The sequence below is a fragment of the Humulus lupulus genome, chromosome 6, assembly GCF_963169125.1.
Source record: "Humulus lupulus chromosome 6, drHumLupu1.1, whole genome shotgun sequence".
NCBI lineage: Eukaryota > Viridiplantae > Streptophyta > Magnoliopsida > Rosales > Cannabaceae > Humulus > Humulus lupulus.
In genome coordinates, this window is record NC_084798.1 from 220,716,324 (window position 1) to 220,741,017 (window position 24,694).

General features: G+C 34.4%; 1 protein-coding gene across 3 annotated transcripts; it reads right to left on the reverse strand.

The window, feature by feature from the left end:
* Positions 1-15,709: 15,709 nt before the first annotated feature.
* Positions 15,710-23,507, reverse strand: LOC133783460 (subtilisin-like protease SBT5.4). 3 transcript variants are annotated; one of them, XM_062223092.1, is made up of 11 exons: positions 23,391-23,507; positions 20,516-20,625; positions 20,340-20,434; positions 19,705-19,872; positions 19,199-19,310; positions 18,122-18,695; positions 17,943-18,043; positions 17,196-17,441; positions 16,975-17,089; positions 16,679-16,892; positions 15,710-16,459 (listed from the first exon to the last, which is right to left on the reverse strand). In XM_062223092.1, exons 1-11 carry the CDS (start codon positions 23,490-23,492, stop codon positions 15,924-15,926), a joined length of 2,373 nt encoding a protein of 790 aa, XP_062079076.1. In that variant the 5' UTR covers positions 23,493-23,507; the 3' UTR covers positions 15,710-15,923. The 3 variants fall into 3 exon arrangements, with proteins under 3 accessions (XP_062079076.1, XP_062079074.1, XP_062079075.1); XM_062223090.1 differs by lacking the exon at positions 23,391-23,507 and adding an exon at positions 20,767-20,922; XM_062223091.1 differs by lacking the exon at positions 23,391-23,507 and adding an exon at positions 20,767-20,949 and having other exon boundaries at positions 16,257-16,459; positions 16,549-16,892.
* Between the last annotated feature and the right edge of the window lie 1,187 nt (positions 23,508-24,694).

Sequence of the window (24,694 nt, forward strand, 5' to 3'; positions counted from 1 at the left end):
TTTGTTGACCGAGAGATACAATGAGGATAAAGTTGGTAGATATTTTAGGGAATTTTAAATAGATATTTTTCTTAGGTTGTTACATCCTTGGTCTATATATAGAGCTTTCAAAATAAAACGAGCTTTCAAAGTGATAGGAAATGAAGAGAACGTAAGTGACATTTTGGTGCTTCAAAATTGGCCTAGTAGAATATTCAAGGTACAATTTTGTTATTTTCGGTGATTTATAAAAATATTTCAAGAAAGTTACTGATGGTGCTATTTTTGCATTAGACTTCAAGAGATTAGTAGCAAGGAATAATTGTGGGTATTTTGGTCACATTAAGACGAGAGTTGATCTTTGCAGTCACTTGCGCTAGTTTTTGATTTCTTTGAGGTAAGAAAGTTAGATAGATTTAGTCTTTGTTCTATGTAAATCTAGTCTTACTTGTTGAGTTTTGTACAGAGATCACAGTTTTTTTGACCGTGTAGGTCCACAGTTATGACCAAGTGTGGTCTCAGAGGTATTTTATTCCCAACACAATCAGGATCTCTTGCTTCCTCAACTTGTTTATATGTTATTTGCTGTGGTAGAGATATGTGATATTGTTGTTGATATTTTATTGCATGAAATTTAGTATGCTATAGAGTTCATGTTATGACTTTATTTTTTATTTTTTTTAGAATTCTTGTTTGTAGGTGTGAAGCACTTCCTTACTGGGCTTTAGTTGCTCATTCCTTTCTTTGTCTTTTGTGCAGAGAAAAAGTGAAACTATTAGGGTAGACGCAATAAGCTGAGACTCGATCCAGAAGCGTGTGTATCCTGTGAGGACCATATAATCGATGAGAGATCTCGGACAAGCCAACTTTATTTATTTATTTCCAATAAAGATTGTTGCTATGATTATGTTAAGACTATTTTTTTTTTTACTGGGATCCCATTTTGTCTAAATTTCTTTTACATTTAATAAATATGGCGACGTCTACTGTTTATTTATACACTTTATTTTGAATAGTTTTTATATAAAATATGTTGGAAAAACTTATACAGGATCTTTATTTATTTTCATGTATATCTAATATTAAACAAATTAATACGAGATAGCCTAAAACATGTTTCTAAAATTGAATTCAAAGAGAAACAAATAATATAATACTTACAGTATACGCAGCGGAATTAAGAGTCCTTCCTTCAGTTTCTCTAACTCTTGTATCCTCTCTGTCGCAAAGTATTATCAAGAAACTGAACCGATCTTCTATTTTCTTCACGATCTTCCAATGTATCCTTAGAACCACCTAGACTAGTGTGGACAATTCTCAACACATGAGATAGATATAGAGAGAAGAAGAGAAAATACAAAGAGGCTTAGAAAAGGACTTGTGTTTAGAGAGAATATAAAACTGTCAGAAAATCTGACTTATCAAAAACCCTTATTTTGACTTCTCTATAAGCACTCCTTTTATAGACTCAATTAGGCCATTTAATTTAATTAAAAAATTAATAACATAACAGCCATTTTGAAGCCCTAGGTCGAAATTATCATGGGCTATAAGCCCGTGAAATTTCCCATTTGATTATAAGCCCATTGGACTTAAAATCAAGGCCTGTATTATTTTCAATTGATTTAATTAATTAAATAATTATTTAAATCCTTTATCAAATTAATTATTTATAATTTGAACCTTGATTTAAACTTATTTATTAATTTAGATACCAATTTATCTTAATTAATAAATCTGCCATAATTTCTCTTTTCTTCTCAAAATTACACAACTCTGTGAAACTATCCAAAATTGACCTGGTCAACTTTGATAATTCTAATTGATGATTAAATCAATTAATTGAGACTATCTAGATGATTTTATCCAAGGTACAATGGGGACCATGGGCCTATGAAATCAAGCTCCAATAAGTTTTCATAAATCTAACAAATAAATTTACTAACTTATTAATTCCCCGTGACTCCACTATAGACTTGGAATTGCACTCTTGAATTCATAGAACGCTCTATAACAAATATAGATACGCTATTAATTATCCATTGTTACAACCATAATTGTCACTCAATCCTCTATAGACGGTCTACAATGAGATATGACTAAAATACCGTTTTACCCCTCATTGTATTTTATCCTTAAACACTTAGTTCCTTGTAAATGATATTTCAGTAAACTAATTAAATTACTGAAATGAGATCTCTATCATTTAACACCTTGAACCAAACTAAAAGGAAACCATCGTTTCACTTCTTCATCAGAAGCTATAGATGTTCATATCTATGATTAACACTCCCACTCAATTATACTACCGAGTTCCCAAGATGTAAGTATGGGCTAGTCCGTAGGGTAAGCTGGTAACGAACAAGTCAAAGAACTCAAATAATACAATCAGTTAGAATATTAACCACTCAGAATTGAGATTGAATTGACCTATGGTCAACTATATGATATGACTAGAATAGATAATAACGGTATGTTTACTTATCTTATCAACTGTCAATATCGGTCCTGTCCGATGTAACAAATACATCCGATCTTATCTACTTTGCTAATGTTCTGGAAAGAACATAACACTGTAATGTGTAAGTAGATCATATCGTAGATTGGCAAGTCAGTGTAAATCCGGTGCACTGACTAATCTTAGGACTAACTTATTTTTGAACATATAATCATATTTATATTCCACTGTGATTACGTCACTATAAATAAGATTAGCTATATGCTCGGGATTTAATAGAAGTTTATATTAAATAAATAATCATGAAAATAAAACATGTGAGCAAAGTGATTGACCAAGTCAAAAAATGATTTCTATTCTTTTATTGATAATAAAATGAGATTACAAAGAATTTGGGTTTTAATTAGGGCATAAAACCCCAACAAACTCCCACTTGCACTAATTGAAACTAATGCCTTAATTCTACTAATCCCATCTCCTTGATATGCTTATCAAATGAAGCTTATGGTAGTGTCTTTGTAAACGGATCCGCAAGATTGTCTTCAGTTGCAATCTTCATAACCTTCACATCTCCCCTGGCCACATATTCTCGAATAATGTGATACTTCCTTTCTATATGCTTACTCCTCTTGTGACTTCGAGGTTCTTTTGAGTTGGCTATCGCTCCTGTATTGTCACAAAACAACACAAGCGGTTTATCCATTTCTGGAATAACACCAAGATCCGAATAGAACTTCTTTAGCCAGACTATTTCCTTAGCTGCTTCTGACGCAGCTATGTACTCAGCCTCCATGGTGGAATCTGAGATTGCAGACTGCTTTATGCTTCTCCAAATCACAGCTCCACCCCCAAGAGTAAAAACCATTCCAGAAGTAGACTTCCTGTCATCAACATCAGTCTGAAAATCTGAATCGGTGTAGCCTACAGGGTTCAGAACACCACCCATGTAGACTAACATATAATCCCTAGTCCGTCTCAAATACTTCAGGATATGCTTAACTGCTATCCAATGTTCTGGTCCTGGGTTTGACTGATACCTGCTCACTACTCCCACTGCATAGCAGATATCTGGTCTAGTACACAACATGGCATACATCAGACTTCCAACTGCAGATGCGTAAGGAACTTTTCTCATTGCATCTTCCTCTTCAGGAGTCTGGGGAGACTGCTTCTTTGAAAGATGAGTTCCATGGCGGGACGGTAAACGCCCTTTCTTGGAATTTGTCATTGAGAAACGTTCAAGCACTTTATCTATGTAAGCTGCTTGAGATAGAGCTAAGAGTCTGTTCTTTCTATCCCTGATGATCTGGATACCTAGAACATAACTTGCTTCACCCAAATCCTTCATCTGGAATTGAGCGCTCAGCCAATTCTTCACATCTGATAATTTCTTAACATTGTTTCCAATGAGTAAGATATCATCTACATAAAGAACCAGGAATACCACTATTTGATTTGCCTTCAGTTGGTAAACACAGGGCTCATCAATATTTTGTTCAAAGCCATAGGTTTTGATTATTTCATCAAACCTAAGATTCCAGGAACAAGAAGCTTGCTTAAGTCCATAGATGGACCTATTTAACTTACAAACTTTTCCTTCTTGTCCAGATACTTTAAATCCTTCTGGCTGATCCATATAAATGACCTCGTCAAGCTTTCCATTTAGAAAAGCTGTCTTGACGTCCATTTGCCAAATCTCATAGTCGAGAGCGGCTGCTATGGATAGGAGGATGCGAATGGATTTGAGCATGGCTACCGGACTAAAAGTTTCCTCATAGTCCACGCCTTCTCTTTGGGTATAACCCTTTTCCACTAATCGAGCTTTATAAGTCTCGATATTTCCATCAACACCTCGTTTCTTCTTGTAGATCCACTTGCACCCAATGGCCCTAAAGTCACTAGGTGCTTCCACAAGATCCCAGACGGAATTTGAGTACATAGACTCCATTTCCTGTTTCATGGCTTCAAGCCATAGTTCCTTTTCAGGGCTAGCCATTGCCTGTTTGAAAGACAATGGATCATCATCACTAGTGTCACCAACAACCATATTGGTTTCACCATCCAAACCATAGCGAACTGGGTTTCTAGAAACCCTCCCACTACGACGAGGCTCCGTGACTGTTTGCTCAGGAACAGTGGTACTTTCTTCATTTAAATCGACTTGCGTCGGTTGTACATGAAGAGTGGGAATTTCATCATCAACACGCGTTGATGACGATGGAACATTGGTTGGAGTCAATTCTTTAACCATCTCCTCTAATACTACTTTGCTGCGAGGTTTAAAGTTCTGGACATAGTCATTTTCTAGAAAAGTAGCATTTGTAGAAGTAAACACTTTCTTTTCTGAATGACTGTAGAAAACTCCACCCCGAGTACCTTTAGGATAGCCAACAAACATGCAAACTTCAGTTCGCGGTTCTAGCTTTCCCTCCTTTTTCCTCAGGACGTGAGCGGGACACCCCCAGATTCTATAATGGCGTAAACTAGGTTCACGACCATTCCAGTGTTCTAAAGGTGTTTTGGGGATTGATTTTGACGGCACGACATTGAGAATGTCATTTGCGGTTTCAATTACATGTCCCCAGAACGAAGTTGGTAGAGTTGAGTAACTAAGCATGCATCTAACCATTTCCAATAAAGTTATGTTTCGGCGTTCCACTACACCATTTTGTTGCGGAGTACCTGGGGCAGTAAGTTGTGATAAAATCCCAAGTTCAGTTAAATGATCTTGGAACTGCATATCCAAATATTCTCCACCCCTATCAGATCGCAAGATCTTTAACCTTTTACCTAATTGGTTCTGAGCCATTGCTAGGAATTCCTGAAACTTTGAAAATGTTTCTGATTTCCTATGCATTAGGTAAAGACATGAGTATCTAGAGTAATCATCAATGAAAGTGACGAAATACTCAAAACCACCCTTGGCTTGTATATTCAAAGGTCCACAAACATCTGAATGCACAAGACCAAGTGGTTCTTTGGCCCTATCACCCTTTGCAGAGAATGGACGCTTGGTCAGTTTGCCTTCTAGACAAGATTCACAGACAGGTAATTCACCTAAGGTGAGTTCCCTCAAAGGTCCGTCCTTTGTAAGTCTTTGAATCCTATCATAGCCAATGTGACCTAGTCTCAAGTGCCATAAATACGTCATATTATTGTTATCGGTCTTTTGACGTTTATTGGTCCTAGGTTTAGCTACTTTGAATAAATCATTGTTAAGAGCGATGGGTTCGTTAGGTCGCAGAATATAAAGCCCGTTTTCCAAACATGCAATACACAATTGTGATCCATTGAAAGAAATAGATATATTAAAACTTGTGAAAGTCATAACAAATCGTTCTAATTGCAACATGGAAACTGAAATTAAATTTCTACTAAAATCTGGAATAAAAAATACATCTTTTAAAATTAAAAATTTATTTCCGAACTTCAGACGAGCTCTTCCTCTAGCTTGGACCGCAATGAACGCTCCGTTCCCAACTCTAAGCTTTAAGCCGCCTTCGTTCACTTTCTCCCACGATTCAAGAAGCTGTAAAGAGTTACAAACATGGTTAGTAGATCCAGAATCAATAATCCAAACGGAGTTATCATTCTCTAAAACACATGTTTCTAAGATAAATGAACTATAATCATTACCTTTGTTTTTATCTGCTAGAAACTTGGGGCAATCTCGTTTCCAATGCCCCTTTTCTTTGCAGTGAAAGCACTTATCTTTACCTTTCTTGTTTTTCTTGTTCTTCCCCTTAGGCGTCTGTGCACGTGGTTGTGCACTCGTCTTTGCAGCCTTTGCAGGCTTGGGGTTGTTTATTTGTCCACCTTTCCTCTTGTTTCCAGCTTTCGAAGACGAAGCTTGGTTAGCTTCAGCCTTAGCTAGATGAGCAGCAACATCAGTGGTCTTATTTTCACCTCCTTTACTAGGTCCACCCATGACAGGCTCAATAATCTGAAGCTCGTTCATGAGCTGCGTCAGACCATAGTTGAGTTGAGCACGAACGTGCAGACACGATGCCATCCGAGAATTCACGGTGCCATCATGTACGTGTGGAGACAGTGCTATCCAAGCATTTACGGTACCATCACGAGCATTGACGGTGCCATCACTAACGTGCAGACACGGTGCTCGTTCTGGGGATTCCTCAATCATGACGAATTCAGAGTTGTCACCAATCAACTCTATGTTGATATTCTGCTTCCAATTAAGGAAGTTTTCTCCAGTGAGTTTCTCCATAGAAAGTTAAGAAAGGATGCGAGTAGACACAGACACTACTTAGCTTAAAACTACAAATTACCAATAAAATAGAAATCAATCACATTTGCTCAATAAAACTTCTATTCACACAAATTTCAAGAAATAGCACAACATATACCAAAAATATGTAAGATATGAGAAAAAAATACCAAAAACAATCATATCTCTATTTCTTTAGGTTTTTAACTAATCTATGATATCCTTGTCCCGGTTGGCGAGAGTCAAAAATACCACTAGTTAAATAGAGCTGTAAACTCATTTAATAATGGTCACCATTATTAACAACCTACTATTCAATCAAAATAAGAAAACAAAATCTCTTATTTTATGAGCTAGACCCACGGTTTCAATAATCATAGATTTAGTCCTAGTAGTCACCGTATGGGTGAGTCTAGTAGAATTTGACCTATAATTATCTATCTTTCGAAATCTAACCTTGTCAAAATAACTAATGAACACCTTCCATAGGGGGACGAATCAAAGCGTCTCGAGGCCCCATTAAGCTATTGACTATGTTAAACCAACGGTGGAGATCGAATAAAATTATTAAAATAAGCTCATTATAAAATTAAAATTAGTATTTTTATTATTTATTTTTAGAAAATTAATGACTATGGTTTTCCAAAAAAAATTAAACAGATTAACATTTTTAAAACCAAAGTCCTATAATTTCTTATTAATTCTAAAGTGTCACATTGAAACAAATTCAATTAATTTAGAATTAATTTGTTGCTAATCAATATTTAGGTTTAACTAATATAATGAACCTATACAATTAAGTCCAACTCAGGTAAATGGGCCTTAACAATTGGGCTTGTATGGAGGAGGGCTGGGTCCAGTATGTCGTTCCCACTACAAAGGCCCCCTATCTTCCATACAAGGTCCAAAAGACAGGAATTTAAACCTTCGTTTTATTAATTGTTATTAATTGATTAGGCCCACTATAGTCATGCAAAGCAAATGGGCCTTCACAAGTGGAATCACCCACAAGAGAGGAATTTAAACTTTACATTTTCTAATGGGCCCAAATAAAACCTATCATTTTATGAATATTTTATTTGGCAAAATACCATATATCTAACAAACATATGGGCCACTATATGCATCTAAGCCCAATTGCAAAAATACCACATATAGTGCAAACAGACATGTTATAATTGGATGGGCCTAATCATGTTACTATATGAGCAATTCTATGAATTTATGCAAAAATACCACAATTTATTTCATTTGCAAAAATACCACAATTAATTATCTAGAATTTATCAAAAAAAATTCAAATTAATTAAATTTTTACAAAAAATAAGTCAATTTAAATGAAATTTATCAACAATTAACAATAGTTAATTTAAATTTCATTTATCAACAATCAACTTGGTTTTAGGTTAATTTGAAAAAAAAATATTAATTTAATTTAAATAGGATTTATCAACAATTAACCATAGTTAATTTAAATCCCATTTATTAAAAAAAATATTTTATTAATTGGCTGAAAAACATGATATTTTTCAAAATTTAACCAATTTTAAATTTTAAAATCAATATCTTAACTATTTTCCAAAAAATCTTATGTTGTTATAACTATTATCAATATTTTAACCATTTAAAAATAATAAAATATAAATAGTTATAACAAGCCTAAAATATCTTAAATAGTTAAACAAATTCAAATAACCATAAAAATATCTAACTAACAATGTTCAAATTTCAAATAATTTAAATATTAAAAACTATAGAATAAAAAGATATTTATATTTTCAAATAAAGATTTAATAAAACAAAATCAAGAATTTAAATGAAAATATCTTAAATATCTGATATCATAATTCTAATATTTGATATATTAAAAGATTTCAAATTAAGTTGTTAGTCTATTTTTAAATTTGAATTTGATTCTTTGTAGAAAATATCTAATTATTAAAATCAACTAACAAAAATATCTTTATTTTAAAAAATTTAAATGATAAAACAAAAAAGATATTTTAGGTTTTGATTATAAATAATAAATTTTGACAATTTTAATTTTATTTATTTAAAAAAAAAAATTAAAAAAAAATTAAAAAATGATGAATAGTACCCGTGGCACTGTTCACGGGGTACTGTTCATCGATGGTGGCTGGTGTGCGCGCGCGCATGGGCAGCCAGGCCAGAAATTTTCCAAAAATTTTTTTTAAGCAATTTTTCAAACCAAAACCATTTTCTAATTAATTTTTACCATGTTTTACACAAAATAAAGCATATATAAAAATTAAGAGCATAGAAAACACAACAAAATAACCTAAAAATTGCTAAAATTCACATAAAATCAATATGTTCATAAAAACATGAAAAACCATCCAATTATTCAAACATATCATATAATCCAATTTTAAACATGTTCATGCATGAAAATAAAGATTACCAAAGTCTCTGAGGCCAGTTGTTGGAAAAACTTATATAGGATCTTTATTTATTTTCATGTATATCTAATATTAAACAAATTAATACGAGATAGCCTAAAACATGTTTCTAAAATTGAATTCAAAGAAAAACAAATAATATAATACTTACAGTATACGCAGCGGAATTAAGAGTCCTTCCTTCAGTTTCTCTAACTCTTGTATCCTCTCTGTCGCAGAGTATTATCAAGAAACTGAACCGATCTTCTATTTTCTTCACGATCTTCCAATGTATCCTTAGAACCACCTAGACTAGTGTGGGCAATTCTCAACACATGAGATAGATATAGAGAGAAGAAGAGAAAATACAAAGAGGCTTAGAAAAGGACTTGTGTTTAGAGAGAATATAAAACTGTCAGAAAATCTGACTTATCAAAAACCCTTATTTTGACTTCTCTATAAGCACTCCTTTTATAGACTCAATTAGGCCATTTAATTTAATTAAAAAATCAATAACATAACAGCCATTTTGAAGCCCTAGGTCGAAATTATCATGGGCTATAAGCCCGTGAAATTTCCCATTTGATTATAAGCCCATTGGACTTAAAATCAAGGCCTGTATTATTTTCAATTGATTTAATTAATTAAATAATTATTTAAATCCTTTATCAAATTAATTATTTATAATTTGAACCTTGATTTAAACTTATTTATTAATTTAGATACCAATTTATCTTAATTAATAAATCTGCCATAATTTCTCTTTTCTTCTCAAAATTACACAACTCTGTGAAACTATCCAAAATTGACCTGGTCAACTTTGATAATTCTAATTGATGATTAAATCAATTAATTGAGACTATCTAGATGATTTTATCCAAGGTACAATGGGGACCATGGGCCTATGAAATCAAGCTCCAATAAGTTTTCATAAATCTAACAAATAAATTTACTAACTTATTAATTCCTCGTGACTCCACTATAGACTTGGAATTGCACTCTTGAATTCATAGAACGCTCTATAACAAATATAGATACGCTATTAATTATCCATTGTTACAACCATAATTGTCACTCAATCCTCTATAGATGGTCTACAATGAGATAGGACTAAAATACCGTTTTACCCCTCATTGTATTTTATCCTTAAAACACTTAGTTCCTTGTAAATGATATTTCAGTAAGCTAATTAAATTACTGAAATGAGATCTCTATCATTTAACACCTTGAACCAAACTAAAAGGAAACCATCGTTTCACTTCTTCATCAGAAGCTATAGATGTTCATATCTATGATTAACACTCCCACTCAATTATACTACCGAGTTCCCAAGATGTAAGTATGGGCTAGTCCGTAGGGTAAGCTGGTAACGAACAAGTCAAAGAACTCAAATAATACAATCAGTTAGAATATTAACCACTCAGAATTGAGATTGAATTGACCTATGGTCAACTATATGATATGACTAGAATAGATAATAACGGTATGTTTACTTATCTTATCAACTGTCAATATCGGTCCTGTCCGATGTAACAAATACATCCGATCTTATCTACTTTGCTAATGTTCTGGAAAGAACATAACACTGTAATGTGTAAGTAGATCATATCGTAGATTGGCAAGTCAGTGTAAATCCGGTGCACTGACTAATCTTAGGACTAACTTATTTTTGAACATATAATCATATTTATATTCCACTGTGATTACGTCACTATAAATAAGATTAGCTATATGCTCGGGATTTAATAGAAGTTTATATTAAATAAATAATCATGAAAATAAAACATGTGAGCAAAGTGATTGACCAAGTCAAAAAATGATTTCTATTCTTTTATTGATAATAAAATGAGATTACAAAGAATTTGGGTTTTAATTAGGGCATAAAACCCCAACAAAATAAAGTTAGGGCGTTACACTCTCCATGCGAAGTTGGAGAGCTTGAAGAAGATATTGATCAAGATGGCCGGGAGACAGGGCCAAGACTCTGAATCGGAGGATGAAGATGGGGAGCCGTGTGCCCCACACATCGTCGAAGCCCCGTTACCTTGAGGATTCAAGATGTCAGACATTACTCCCTATAGTAGAGTTACAGACTCTTTTGACCATCTGTCCAAATTCAACAAATTGATGTTGGTGCACTGTGTCTCTCAGGACACAAGATGCCACATCTTCTTGTTAACCTTGATGCGCGGGACTAGTTGACGAGTGGTTTAAGAAAAACTAGCTAGGTTCAATTCATTCCTGGCCCCAACTCTCCGCTGCCTTCCGGAGACAATTTTTAGCTGCTCAAAAGGTGCACTTCGAGGTCAACGCTTTGGCCAATATTAAACAATGGCCTTTCGAGACCCTTAAAGCGTACATAAAACACTTCAAGGAAGAAGTTGCGAGGACCAAGATAGTCGATGATGGCCAACTGTTTATGGCCTTACAAGTCGGTATCTAACCAGGTTCTCTGCTGTGGAATGACCTACAAAGGCGCGGATGCCACATGCTCGATGACTTCATTCGTCGGGCCCAAGAATACATTCACTGGTAGGATACCCAGATTGGTGCTTTCAGAAAACCAATCTCTTTTCCAGCGCCTACAGTTCCTGCTGCCACAACTTCGGACCCTTAGTTCTCACCTTACACTCCAGCTTAAACAAGTGCTATGAGTGCCCCACACTATAGTTCAGCTGCTCCCTAAGCTGGCTACAGCGCTATACACCCACCGGGTATGGAGCAGCTACCACTAGTGTAACGACCTGACTTTTCTTAACTAGACCCACCGAACACGACTATGACTATCCGGGGTCAACTGGACCCTTACGGTCAACTTTGGTAAAAATTGGACGTTAAAAACTAAATAAACTTTAGAGTAAACTTTTAAAAAAATTTACATGGGAGTACTTTGAAATAAAATAGTATTTGGATGGGATCCCATACTTTTAAAACAAAAAGTAGTTAGACGTAACTTAAGAAATAGTCTGTAGCCACATGGCTTTCTTTAGATAAACTAGTAAACATGAAACTGATGAAACTATTACTGGACTCGGCGGAAAACTTAAGAGATCCCTGACAACCCTGCAGGTCGGTTGTTTCACAGTATGCATACTTCAGACAGAATCCCCTCCAGCTCATTGCACTGCTCCTTAAGCTTTGCCCTTACCTACACACACATAGTAACTGATGAGCTATAAAGCTCAGTAAGGAAGCTAGCTACAACTTATGACTCTACTATCCAAAATAAACTTTGCATAACAGAAATTCATATCTAGAAACTACAAACTGAGCAACACGTCTAGCATATTCACATAAGTCAAAGTGTTGCGTAACATACTGAAAACATATAACTGAGCCATCGTGTTATCTGTGGGGTTTTAATCCCAGTGTGGCCTCCACGGCCCAGAGCAACCTCACCTCCCGTACCAAAGGGGTACACTCCGCTAAAACACGATGACTCTACTGACTTGGCGGATAACCCCACTATACGGCTGCATGGGGAATCCGCCTTCACAAGGCCTTGTACTAAGCCATCGAGTTATCTGTGGGGTCATGATCCCCGGGTGGCCTCCGCGGCCCAGAGAATACTCACATCCCGTGCCAAAAGGGTAATCTCCGCTAAAACTCGATGACTTTACGCACTGGATGGTGAACCCCACTACACGGCTGCATGGGATCCACCCTCACAAGGTTTCCCTTGACAGTCATAAACATTGGACATACATTCATGATAACTTTATTGCACTAAGCACATTCAAACCTGATAGATGGGTACTATCATGCGCATCCAGCCATATAATCACACACATATATAGCATCTAGAATTTAACCAGCAATCTACAAACATGCAAACAATTCACTAGAATCACAACAAGCTAAGTTACTCTTGGTGTATACTTCCTTACCTCTTGTCCTTAGCTTTCGCGAATTATATCTTTGTGAGTATTTTCGATCGCGTTTAGACCCTATAATCATATTGGGACAATATGTCTTAGTTTATGCTTTACTAAGATTTTAAATATAAATAAGGGAATTTAAAAATCAAAAACTAAAATTCCCGACCCTGGCTCAAACCCGAGCCCCGAGCCCACCTCTTGACCTTAAGACTTAAAATCGGTAATATTGTACTTCCTATAATATTTTCTAAGTCCTTGAAAATATTTCATAAGTTCTAAGTCATCAAATTTAAACTTTGAAACTAATTTCCGACCCTAGAACTTTTCATGAAGCTTAAATAATAATTTCCGAGCCTAGTTCGTAACTTATTAATCTTAGATATTACTTAGATAAATTTTCTAAACCTCGATCCTCAAATATCAGTTTGTAGACATTGGGGTTCCTAATCCCGAGCTTCACGACAAAATTCCAAAGTTTTGGGACCAAATACCACTTTTTGTCCCATTTGGTTACAAATCTGTAACCATTTGTAACCAGTTGAACACATGTACCCTACTACATGCACGTGACCACCCCAACTTCCATCATCCTCACACACGTTCACCACCATGGCCAGCCGAACCTTGCTTGGACCCAAGGTTCCCCACCATGGCAGCCACGACTTCAATCCCTACCCCACCATGCCCATCCTTCGGCCACCACTACCTCCACCATCACCACCACCGGTCTACCTCCGTGACCACCAAAGTGGTATCCTCCCACGCACGGCCAGCCACACTACCATCTCTAACCATCACCAAAACATCCCAAACCTCAAGATCAATCATTTTAAAACTATCCCCAATACCTTGATGAATGTTTCTAGTCCCAAAACACTAATTAAATCCATACAAAACAGCCAACAAATTCATAGCCAACCTAATAACATACACAGAAAAATAATCGGTACCGTAAACTACGAAGGAAGTTCACGGATTTGTACCTCTTACTGTGGCTGGTTTCTTGGGGTTCCTTCTTCTCCCCACTTTAGTCCACAATGCTATGAACGTAATCAAACCATTTCACATGGATTTAGTATTCAGAATCTAAGAGAAAAATCAACGAAAAGGTAGGTTCGGACTTACGTTTTTCTTCTGATTATTATTGTACCGAACTCCCTATAACACCCCCTTCCTTCTCTTGCTTTCTTCTACAATCAAAACAGCAGCTCTAAGGATGTGTCTAAAGCCTGTAACCCAAAGAAAACCAAAGAAACTCACCTTGACTTCTCCTTCTTGGACCCGAAATGGTCGTGCACTATAAGAACACAATGTTCTCTTTCTCCTATATCTTTCTCAGTTTCTTCTCTCAAGTTCGACAATGGCTGAAAGAGATAAGGAAGAGTGATTCTAATTCCCACCCTTCTAACCTCTAATAACTGCCTTGAATATTAAAAAAAATTCCCACCAGCCGAACCTATGCATTTGTTCAGAAAATGCATTTAACTATATCTAAAAATAATTAAATAAAAACTATAGTGTAAATACCAAAATGTGACTTTAGCTTAAATTTATGTTTATGATTTTATGTGAATCCTTTCAACATAAAATCACAACTTTAATCCCATAAAATTCCTCTTGAATTATTCGTAGGCTCTTGGTGAATAATTCACAAAATCATAGTCTAAAATAATTTTAAGATTTTACGTGGATTCCAAACACATAAAATCATATATTTAAACTCTTTGAACAAGATGTCCATCTTAGATTTATTTCACATATAAGTCCCCACACTATGGTCTAAAGCGATCAACTCACATTTCTTTAATTAAAATAATATTCACCAAATATTATTTTAATTATTATTCATACTCTTAAATCAAATCAGAGAAGAAAGAAAAAAAAATATTCCGGGTTATTACAACTAGATTCAATGCTTATTAACCTGGTTTCAGTGTTGGAACAACGACTCCCACCTAGTTAGTGGCGCTCAGTGAGGGTTCGAGTGGAAGCAAATGCGAGGGAAATGGCAGGAAGTAATAAAAAGACCAAGAAAGCTAGAGATCCCGAGGATAAGTACACTCCCCAATACTCTGAGTGCACTGACTTGGTTGATAATCGGGAGAGAATTTTTACTGCCACTGAGCAGCAGGTCCACTACCGGAGACCCTAGCCCACCCCGGGGGATAGGAAGCGAAGGGATACTTTGAAGTTTTACAAGTTCCACAATGACGTTGGACACCACACCAACGAGGATATAGTAATTCGCAATGAGATTGTAAATCTCATCAAGCTAGGGCTTCTTCACTAGTATGCCAGGGCTAGAGCACTCCCCACCCAAGCTCCAGCTGTAGTTCAACCTCCACAAGCCCAAGGACAAGTGCCAGCTGCTTTGTAGCCAATGGCCCATGGACCCCCTCCGGTCAATGGATGAGTAGAGACTATCTCAGGAGGACCCCATCTAGGGGGCACATCAAGGGGCTCGTAAAATCAATATGCGCTGGCCTTAAACCATGACGATGAAGTGCTGACGCTGGTCCAACTCTTGGCGTAGATGCCTCGAATGATGGACCATATTATTCCTCTCTTTCTTTAGTTTTCTTTCTACTCCAATTTTTTTTGCTAACGTTGGACTGTTCTAGCTAGTTTAAAATTGTTTGTTTATGGTTTTTATTAATGTGGATGAAGAACTTCAGTTGTTAGTAGATCTTATGCCAAGAAATCATTTGTAGTGTCAAGGAAGGACAACATGGTATCTTAGATCAACAATTAATCTGAGACAAGAAGGTTGGATAAACAAATACTATGTCATCAAAGTGATCACTACTCCAATCATATTCTTGGAATTCTTATTAGTACTAGAATATTTCTAGTATCAATAATTATATTAAGTTAATATATATATATGACATAAAATGCATGTACTTTTTACATTTGAATTCCCTATAATAAATATTGTACATACTCTTCTGTCATGCATACATATTATTTTCTCCTTTCTATCAGTACTCGACTACTATTGGACTTCTAACATAACGCTTTCCATCTGACCATTTCAATTGTCCAAACACATACTCTTTAGGCTTCCCAACAACTTCAGGCTTCAAAATAATCTCGAATTTTTTTTCTTCACCAATTTTGCTAAATTGTAAGCTTGCTGGCTTAACATAAATAGAAACTCCTGCTGGAGCTCTCACATATGCCTTGTAAGTCCCTGGTGGGCCAACATTTTTAACTTTTCTAGTAATTGTCACTGATCGTGAACCCACATTAGTAACTGTAATGGAAGGGTAGTTGAAGTTGGCTAGAGTGAATGATTTGGAACATTTATATGGTTTATTGTAGAAAAGCTTAACCATTGTTTCATTGTAGCCATGAGCACATAGAAAGTTCAAATAATCATCAGTAGTTCTGTCATAGACAAGTCCAGGGTCCATAGCTCGATTTGGTTGGATGTGGCCTGAACCATATTCAAATGGTGTTGCTTTTGTCATGTTATAGTCCGACATTGGCTTATTGTTGTTATCTTGAACTCTTGCTGCAAATAGATTATAGTTTAATGAGAAATAAGTAGTATTTGTGGAATATGCATATGTATATAGGACAATTTTTCTACAGGGGCTTTACTTTAAGCTTTATCGGTAGGGCTCTCAGTATTTCTGAACCTGTGAATAGTTTTCAGCGCGATTTTTTTTATGACCGTATATAGTGTAGCTATTTAGAGTTTCCCTGTGTATATATATACATATATATAGACCTGTAGTCATTATAGCCGAATGAATTGCAGCTGGACTCCAATCTGGATGAAGTGTTTTGAGAAGACCAACGATCCCAGAAACATGAGGGCATGACATTGAAGTTCCTGATTCTACTTTGAATTGGACTCGACGCTTGTCAAATTCTTCGTCAGTTGGTGCAACAGATTCACTATATGCAGCAATAATATTGTATCCTGGTGCTGCTATATCCGGCTGTATATGTAATTGTTGAGAAAGTTAGTCAACATATTATTTGTTCAAAGAAAAGAGTATAGTACTAAGTAAAGTTAGAGACCTTAAGCAAAGCTGGCTCAATAACATCAGGTCCTCTTGATGAGAATGAAGCCATAACTGGGGCTGGCTTTACTCCAACTTCAGTCTTTGGTCGAGTCATGTAAGCCACAGGAGTCCTAGATTCACAAAAAGTACCATGTAGGTCGATCAAATTGAATTTATTCTCATCTTAGCTGGATAAAAGCTTCAAAGCAAAACCAATTTGAGATTATTGAGTTGTACCTAGTACTGCCGAGGTATTCAATCATAGAATTGCTTTCAGCACCATTGAGATTAGATGCAGGGAGTACATGAGCTTCAGGATCAATCTCAGTGTCAACTATGCCATTATTTATTAGAATCATTCCAACAGCACCTGAAAGAGAAGCTTGGTGTCCCTTTTCAAGATTTGAAATTTCCCCAACAAGACAAACCAAGATCTTTCCTTTTACCTTTTTTGGATCAAGGCTTTTGGGCATACATAGTTGTCTGAATAAAAACATACAAATATCAATTTAATGGTAAAAATATCATAAATAATTTTAGGAGAATTCTTCTATAGCTTCACTTTAAGCTCTATCGGTGGGTCTTTTCAGTGTTCTCGACTCATGAATAGTTTTTGGCACAGTTTTTTTTATGACCGTGTATATTGTAGTTATTTAGAGCATCCTGCAAATTTTCAGAAAATTCTGAATAGTTTTCAGTACTGAAAACTAGGTTTAAACATGTTGTTTTACACTCGTATAAAAAAAATTATTCATGCGTGTAACAACATGTTTGAACCAAGTTTTTGGTACTGTAAACTATTCAGAATTTTCTAAAAAACGAGCCGATGCTCTAAATAGCTACAATACACATAGTCATAAAAAAATCACGTCGAAAACAAAAGTCGAGAATACTGAGAGCCCTACCGGTAAAACTTAAAGTGAAGCTTCTATAGGCGAATTGTCCAATAATTTTATTTACAAGATTCGTTATACTATAACTCACGTGTCCAAAGGGTTTTTTACTTTAGAAGCTTGTGCACCTAGCCCAAAAACTAATGGATAAAACTTCTGAGATGGCAAGCCACTTGAAGAAAGACTTGCTCCCTGTTATTATATATGTTATATATGCTATAATAGATAACCAAATTTTTTAAGAGACTTGAGGATACGTATTTTAATTACCTTAAGGTGCTTTTTGTTGCCAAGAGATACATAACTATTGAACTCACGATCGAGTGTGCTAGCTGCCACGGTTACCATCCATGGCGATGTATTCTTTACGGTGTTTGGATCAGGTCCTTCGTTGCCAGCTGAGGCAACCACAACAATGTTATTCATAACCGCATGAAAACTCCCTATTGAGATTGAGTCTTTAAAATATTCAGTAGCTTCATCCGAACCAATAGAGGCCGAAATCACGTCTACACCATCACTTATTGCCGCATCAAATGCAGCCAAAACATCACCATCAGTGTACGAAGGGCCATCATCAGGTGGAAGCCAACCACCAATCCTGTAAGCGGCCACACGGGCTTTGGGAGATCCACCCTTTGCTGTGCCATTCCCATTCCCGAACACGTTTGCTCCAGCAACGAAGCTACCTCCGGCTGTAGAAAGAGTATGAGTCCCATGCCCATTAATGTCTCGACTGGTGAAAAAGTTTGCTTTTCGTGCAGACGATGGAAAGGAAGAAGCGTTGAGAGTCTTTAGATATGCAAAGTAGCCTTTGTTAAAGTACTTAGCACCTATTAGCTTCCTATACAATATTAGAAAATAGAGAATGATTAGATTATTGGATTTTAAAAGTAGAAATTAGATGCGGTACCCAATTTAAAGAACCTCTTTCATTTTCACCTATTATTTTAGATTTTGACATTAATACCAATATTTTATTAACATACTTATTATATCCCTCTCATTTCATATTGAACTAGTGGAACTGGTAGAAGATTATTTAAAGAGGGAAGTAAATAGCACGACAGAGGTAAATATTGAGAATTTTACATTGGACTTCTAGTAGTGTTTTAAGGGTAATATGAGGAATGTGATTAAAAAAGTGGGTAATATTCAACTAAATGTTATTAGTAGCTATTTTTGGTTAACTAATCCTAAATCGGGGTACTTTTCAAGTTATCCCATTTTAAAAAGGGAGTTGCTAATGGGTGCTAGTTTTGCCCAACACTACAATCAGTTGGTGTATAGCTATTAGTGTAATTTAATATTAGATCTCACATATTTGAATTTAATAAATATACTGACTTATTGCACTTGAATGTATCGTTAATGACTGGTTGACAACTTCCACGCCACCTCGAGGGAATTGGTCCAATTCCTTCGTATTCAGCAAAGCTTTTGGATTCGGGCCAAACACCTACCAAAACAACACTCACTCATTATTCTTATCAAGTACTGCATATAAAACAAGCTAGCTTTATAAATTGCAGGCCTAGCCTAAAGTGATATTATGGGATTTTCCAAAATATGTAAGTTTTTTTTTTGGTATATATAAAATGAGATTTTTATAAACTTATATTAATAGTGTCATTTTAAAAAAATTTGGGCCCAAATAGCTGCTTGGCCCTGCCTTGCAGACCTTGACAATGAATAGTATTGCCCAACATGTGGAGAGCAACTATATATAATATATATATATTGCCCTGCCTTTATATGTATATGTGTACATATATATATATTTTTGATAAAACTTTAGTAAATATATTGGATCTTAATAATCTAGATAATAAGAAAAATAATTAATTACTTACCGCTGTCCAAGTTTCCAATAATGATATCTTCACCAAAGCGTGCTTTCGTCCAAATAGATTGAGAAGGAACAACACCACCTTTTCTTTCCAATCCAAGAAATTCCCATGAATGAGTTGTGTGCAATTTCCCTCCTTTGCTCAAAAAAACTGATACTACATTTGGATGCTCTGTAATAATAATAAAGCAACATTTAAGATATACATATGGTCACTACAAATTTTTTTAGTTTTAGTCACAGTAAAATTTATGATTAAAGAAAAATTATTTTACCTATGTCATTACTAAAAGCTTGTGGCTAAAACTATTAGTCACAAAAATCACAATTTATTGTCACTAAATGTATTTTTAGTCAAAACAAACTTTATCACTAAAAATAATAAGTTGTGACTAAAACTACGTTAGTAGCAACTTGTGATTAAATATGACTTATATGTGACAAAAAAATCATATTTAATCACACAAAATATATATTGTGACTAAAAAGTTGTCACTAAATGGTACATTTATTTGTAGTGAGTATAAGAGTGGTTTGGAAAAATATATACATTTTTCCTTAAAAAATTATGTTTTTTTTACCAATTACTCCTAATCATAATAAACAGAATACATAATATATATAGTTATAAAGTCTTACTTTGAATCTCTGCAACTTCTGCCTCATTAAGAAGTGCAGCAAAGCCATTAATATGTTTATTATAGGAATAAAAGATGGCATCTTTCGCTTTCTCACTACACAAGAAAATCAAAGAATTATGTCTTCATTTTTATGATAAATAAAAAAAAAGATGTATGAGGATTGATTATTATTACCTTCCCAAGTATGATCCAAGAAAATTGTAATGAGAAGTTGTGGCCATTTCAAGATCAGCTGAGGAAGGGTTCCGACCATGAGAATGTGTTCCCATGTACACAATATAAGGCTGGATATACATATAAAAAAAGAATCTCATCAAGTCCATTATTAGTGAAATTTTTATGTATATTTATATAAAAATAAGCTTAATTCATCAGTTGAATGAAAGAGAAAAGAGAAGAGGGTTTTGTATGAGATATATGCTTGCCTTTTTATCAGTGGCTTGGGCTGGTGATTGGACCAAAATGGAAATAAGAATAATAATGGAAAGCATAGAAGAAGAAATTGCAGCACTACAATGTGGTGCCATTGTTTATCTCTGTGATAAAGAGATTGAGTTGGAGAGAATGGCTGTGATTTCCCTCTCTATATATACACAAACTAAAGTAACATATCATCTTGTGAACCACATTTCTAATTTGCTACATCTTTAGTTGGCCAAAGAAGAATATATTGTATGATGACTCATGATCAGTGCCAATAACTAGCTAGGGTATGTGATATTGGCCCATTGACCCATTAGGGTTTTGCCATATAATAATCCGAGTATAGTGCATGTCTATGTCTAAGTGTAGGCACTACAATATATATATTTTTTGTGAAATTATTACAAAATATCTTACTTTTAGTCACAACAAAATTTGTAAATATAAGTAAAAAAATTTGACTAAAGAAAAATGATCATACATATGTTGTAACTAAAAAGTTTGTGGCTAAAATTATTAGTCACAAAAGTTACAATTCGGTGGGACTAAATAATTTAGTCACATCAGATTTCATCACTATAAAACTATATTAATGATAATTTATGTCTAAATATTACTGTTTAGTCACAAATAAGTTTTTGTTTGTACTAAAAATTATATATACATATGTTGTTACTAAAAAATTTATTGTTAAAATTATTAATCACAAAAATTACAATTTGGTGGGACTAATAAATGTATTTTAGTCGCAACAAATTTCATCACTATATATAATATGTTGGGATTAAAACTATATTCATGATAATTTGTGCCTAAATTTGTTTTAGTTAAAGGGATGTAAAAGAGGAATAATCAATCATCTCGATTAAATGAAATGATTCAAATAAAGATCAATTAATAACAATTATCAAGTAATTTAAGAATCTAGATTTTTAATTTTATTTGTCAGTGTGTCTGTGGAGAATAGTGTGAATAAGGGTGCTGGTGATATTTATCATTATGAAAAATATAACAGAAGAGTTTGGAGTATGTAATTATTACGACAAGCACTTCATCGTTGGTACCTTTGCCCACTTTAAAATATTGGTTCACACCTGTCTATCTTTAGAAAGAAGAAAACAAAAGTAAATGTCCACAATGATTCTCAAGTGTTAAACGTGTGTGGGTCAAAAAATAGAATATTATTGTGTAAATGGGAAGAAAAGTCAATTGCTTTTTTTTTTTTTTTTGAAAATAAAAGTCTATTGCTTTCATTATTTAACTACCACTCGATTGAGATAGTTGGCAGCCCATTCCACCACAGCTGTAGCCTCCGGATTCCATTTTTTGAAAGCAGCGTTGTTGCGACTGTTCCAACACTGCCAAGCCAAAATAATAACGAACCCAAATTTGTCTTTGGGAAGCTGAAGGGAGATTCTGGACAAGAAGGAGATCGGGTCCTCCCAATTCCTTCTTTTACTGATCTTGCTGAACCCCGCCACCTTCCAGACCTGTTTATTCTTTGGGCATTGCCATATTGCGTGATACCAGTCCTCTCTCTGGCTAGAATCCCCACACCTGCAGCAACCATGGTCCTTCCTGAGTTTCCTGCAAAACAGAACACTGTTAGTGGGGAGTCACCTGTTGCTTAGCTTCCATAGGAATTGTTTAATTTTAGGAGGAACTCTCATACTCTACATTTTTTTCCACCAACTTTCAGTTTCCCTCATATCTGAGCCTTCTGCTATTTCTCTCTCACGAATAGCAACTTGGTAGCCGCTGCGCACTGAATATTCACCATTTTGGTTGTAATGCCATATCCTTTTATCTCTAGAGTTCAGGGCCCTGGAATAATGCTCAGAATACTATTCGCATCCTCCTTAGTGAAGATATTTCGGATAAAGTTCTCATCCCACTCCCCATCAGCTCCCCTAAGGTCAATCACTCTAAGACCCAGAGGTAGCTCGGGTTTTTCCATAAAGGTGTCACTTTTTCAAAAGTGACACAAAAAATTATGTTTTCAAAAGCCACACAAAAAATGGTCCAATCCTTGACAGGTGTCACTTTTTCTTTTGTCTTTTATATTTTCATTCTTTCCCTGCATAATTTTGGAGTCTGTTGGCATTTTCTTTTGTCTTTTCTTTAATTTTCTTTTACCACTTTTCATTAATCTCATATCTTTCAATGAGAACTATTTGTCCATTTTCATTCTTTATTTTGACCATTCTATTTTTTATTTATTTATTTACTGTTTTTTTTTTTGTAATTTTTGCATTGCTTTGTTATTTTCATTAAAAAAAGACAAAAAAAAAACATTGTTTTGCTTTATGAATTTTTCTGGAAAATTTTGTGCTTTAATCTATTCTTTCTATTTCTTTTTATTCTTCCATTTTTTAATATTCTTTTCACTACTCTTTATTATATATAATATGCTTTGCCTTTTGTAATAATTAAAATATATATATTTTAGAGATTGTGTAATAGAAATTATTTTTTACTTTACATGTACAACATATAAAAAAAGAATCTCATCAAGTCCATTATTATTAGTGAAATTTTTATGTATATTTACATAAAAATAAGCTTAATTCATCAGTTAAATGAAAGAGAAAAGAGAAGAGGGGTTTTGTATGAGATATATGCTTGCCTTTTTATCAGTGGCTTGGGCTGGTGATTGGACCAAAATGAAAATAAGAATAATAGTGGAAAGCATAGAAGAAGAAATTACAGCACTACAATGTGGTGCCATTGTTTATTATCTCTGACATAAAGAGATTGAATTGGAGAGAATGGCTGTGATTTCCCTCTCTATATATACACAAACTAAAGTAACATATCATCTTGTGAACCACATTTCTAATTTGCTACATCTTTAGTTGGCCAAAGAAGAATATATTGTATGATGACTCATGATCAGTGCCAATAACTATAGCTAGTGTATGTGATATTGACCCATTGACCCATTAGGGTTTTGCCATATAATAATCGGAGTATAGTGCATGTCTATGTCTAAGTGTAGGCACTACAAAATATATATTTTTTGTGAAATTATTACAAAATATCTTACTTTTAGTCACAACAAAACTTGTAGGTAAAAGTAAAAAAATTTGACGAAAGAAAAATAATTATCATATATATATTGTAAATAAAAAGTTTGTAGCTAAAATTATAAGTCACAAAAACTACAATTTGGTGGGACTAAATGTGTTTTAGTCATAATAAATTTTATCACTATATATAATGTGTTGCGATTAAAACTATATTCATGATAATTTGTGTCTAAATATTATTACTGTTTAGTCATGAGTAAATTTTTGTTGGGACCAAATTTTTGTTTGTACTAAAAATTAATTACATTTAATCACACACGATTTATGTTATGATTAAAGGTAACTTTGTTGGTAGTGAGGGTTTTGTACGGTCCATTATTTTGTTTTAGTTAAAGTGATGTAAAAGAAGAATAATCAATCATCTCGATTAAATATAATGATTCAAATAAAGATCAAATAATAACAATTATCAAGTAATTTAAAGAATCTAGATTTTTAATTTTATTTGTCAGTGTATGTGTGTGGAGAATTAATAGTGTGAATAAGGGTGATATTTTTCATTAAGAAAAAGATAACAGCGGAGTTTGAAGTATGTAATTATTACGACAACACACTTCATCATTTGTACATTTGCCCACTTTGAAATATTGGTTCACACCTATCTATCTTTAGAACGAAGAAAACAAAAGTAAATGCCCACAATGATTCTCAAGTGTTAAACGTGTGTGGGTCTAAAAATAGAATATTATTGTGTTAGTGGGAAGAAAAGTCCATTGCTATTTTTTTTTTTTTTTGAAAATCAAAGTCTATTGCTTTCATTATTTATCTACCACTCGATTGAGATAGCAATTTGTTTTTTCTTCTCTTTCAAGACACAATAATAAAAAAATGAATACTGCAT